General features: G+C 48.8%; 1 protein-coding gene across 2 annotated transcripts; it reads right to left on the minus strand.

Annotated features, from left to right (window-relative positions):
* LOC115685495 (squamosa promoter-binding protein 1-like) lies at positions 1–1,857 on the minus strand. Of its 2 annotated transcripts, none has more exons than XM_056315029.1 (3): positions 1,592–1,857; positions 1,327–1,486; positions 1–545 (listed from the first exon to the last, which is right to left on the minus strand). In XM_056315029.1, exons 1-3 carry the CDS (start codon positions 1,794–1,796, stop codon positions 314–316), a joined length of 597 nt encoding a protein of 198 aa, XP_056171004.1. In that variant the 5' UTR covers positions 1,797–1,857; the 3' UTR covers positions 1–313. The 2 variants fall into 2 exon arrangements, with proteins under 2 accessions (XP_056171004.1, XP_030466428.1); XM_030610568.2 differs by having other exon boundaries at positions 1,616–1,855.

Below are 1,857 nucleotides of genomic sequence, written 5' to 3' on the forward strand. Positions count from 1 at the left end.
TCGAGGAAAGGAGGATGCCGCTATTAGATAAGAGACGAAACATCCGCCCACCAAGAATAAGCTCGCCGAAAGTACAGCACTCAAACTTAAATTATTTTGATCTAACAAGAGATGACATAGATGACATAGCCTACAGCACATGGTACTGGTGTAGTAAGCCAATCCGCCTAGACTTCCCCATGTAGAAGAGCCAGGAACCTCGAATTTGAAGTCGAGGACAGTCGTTTGCGTCGAGAGAGACTATGGATAATACAGAATTATCACCAACTAGGATGACAGAAGAGAGAGAGCATCAAACCGGTTCGACGGGCTTTTATCTGATCTGGAAATGTTTGTAGGTGGCGTTCTCTTGGATGGTCATCTGAATCCGGCCCCGATCATCGACTTGTCCACAGACTAGCTCCTTCATTTGAGTGCCGCCAGCTTTTCCACTCGAGCCCGTGATGTGAGACTCGGTGGGATTCTTTCTTCTCCGTTCGTTGTGTCCTGCCAACCGCCTGCGGCAACTCCTTTTGTTTTCATCGAATTCTGATAGCTCATGGAACCTGCAAATCAAGCTCCGAGTTGACAAAAAAGACGGGCGAAGATAACAACATCGATCACGATCAGACCTTATATAAATTCAAGAAAAGCCATCCTCAATTATTGTGTGATTATAATGAACTTGCAGACAGTGAGAGAGAGTGAAAATGAACATAAAACGCACTTCCAACATAGAGAGGATTAAACTTTGAAGGCAAGCACATGGATCAAAACGAGGATCATAATGAGAATTTAGCTTCCAAGACGAGCATATGTACTATTACGACAATCTGATCAACCATGTGTTTAAAAGTAGATCGAAGTCAGTCAGGCTCGACTGGAATAGCGCGATTCAAAATGAAGCAGAGTGAGAATCGGTCACTCCACAACTTAGTAGACGACCCGGATGGAAAATCTCCAACAATTCTCATAGAAGGGCTCAAAGATCAAACGTGCTAGCATATTTTGTGAAATTCAACCACAATGTAAGACACTCCTCGCCCAAATTCCATTCCGGTTGCTTGCTTTCACTGTGCTCTACGTAGAACGATTGACGGCAACATCTGAATTCTAGAGTTTCTAGTACTACTGCGTGTCTGGGATTTTGTCCTCCAAACTAAAACTTTTCTTCAAGATGAACTTAGAATTATGAGTTTCCAGATTTCATTGACACAAGGAAAGCATTTTATTTCTATTGATCATGAGGTCATTTGAGTTCAAAGTTCACTACTAAGGATCACAACACAGCACAGCACAGCACAGCACAGCACAGCACGACGGGATTGCGATGAAATCGGACCGGACCTGCTACATTGCTGACAAAACCGCTGGCGAAGGCCGGCGACGACCACCGCCGGCGCCTTGGAGTGCTGCTCGCACACCTTGTGCCTCCGGTGGTACTGCTTCGCCTCCGCGAGATCGGCCGTGCACTTCTCCGCCTGGCAATTCCTCGACGCGGCGGTCCCTGACACATCACAGCGGTCCACACCGCACACGAATTAGAAAGCTCATTTAAGTCTCTAAGTTGGCCAACAAAGACACAGGCGCGATCAACGCATTGCATATGCACTCGGCCGGAACGAATTGCCATTACCACTCCCTCGCCTGCTCCCGCTCGACGACGACGACGACGACATCTTCTTCTTCCTGGGGTCGTCGTCGTCGTCCTCCCCCTCCTCCTCCCCGCCGCCGCCGCCGCCGCCGCCGTACTCCGCCGCGGGCTCGGTCTTCACCTTCTCCTCGAAGCTCGCCCTCTGCTTCCCCTTCTCCGTCATGGCCACCGCAAGAGAGAGAGAGAGAGAGAGAGAGAGAGAGAGAGAGAGAGAGAGAGAGAGA

The sequence above is a fragment of the Syzygium oleosum genome, unplaced genomic scaffold, assembly GCF_021117445.2.
Source record: "Syzygium oleosum isolate NSW1041296 unplaced genomic scaffold, Sole_v2.1 Sole_v2.10, whole genome shotgun sequence".
Lineage (NCBI taxonomy): Eukaryota > Viridiplantae > Streptophyta > Magnoliopsida > Myrtales > Myrtaceae > Syzygium > Syzygium oleosum.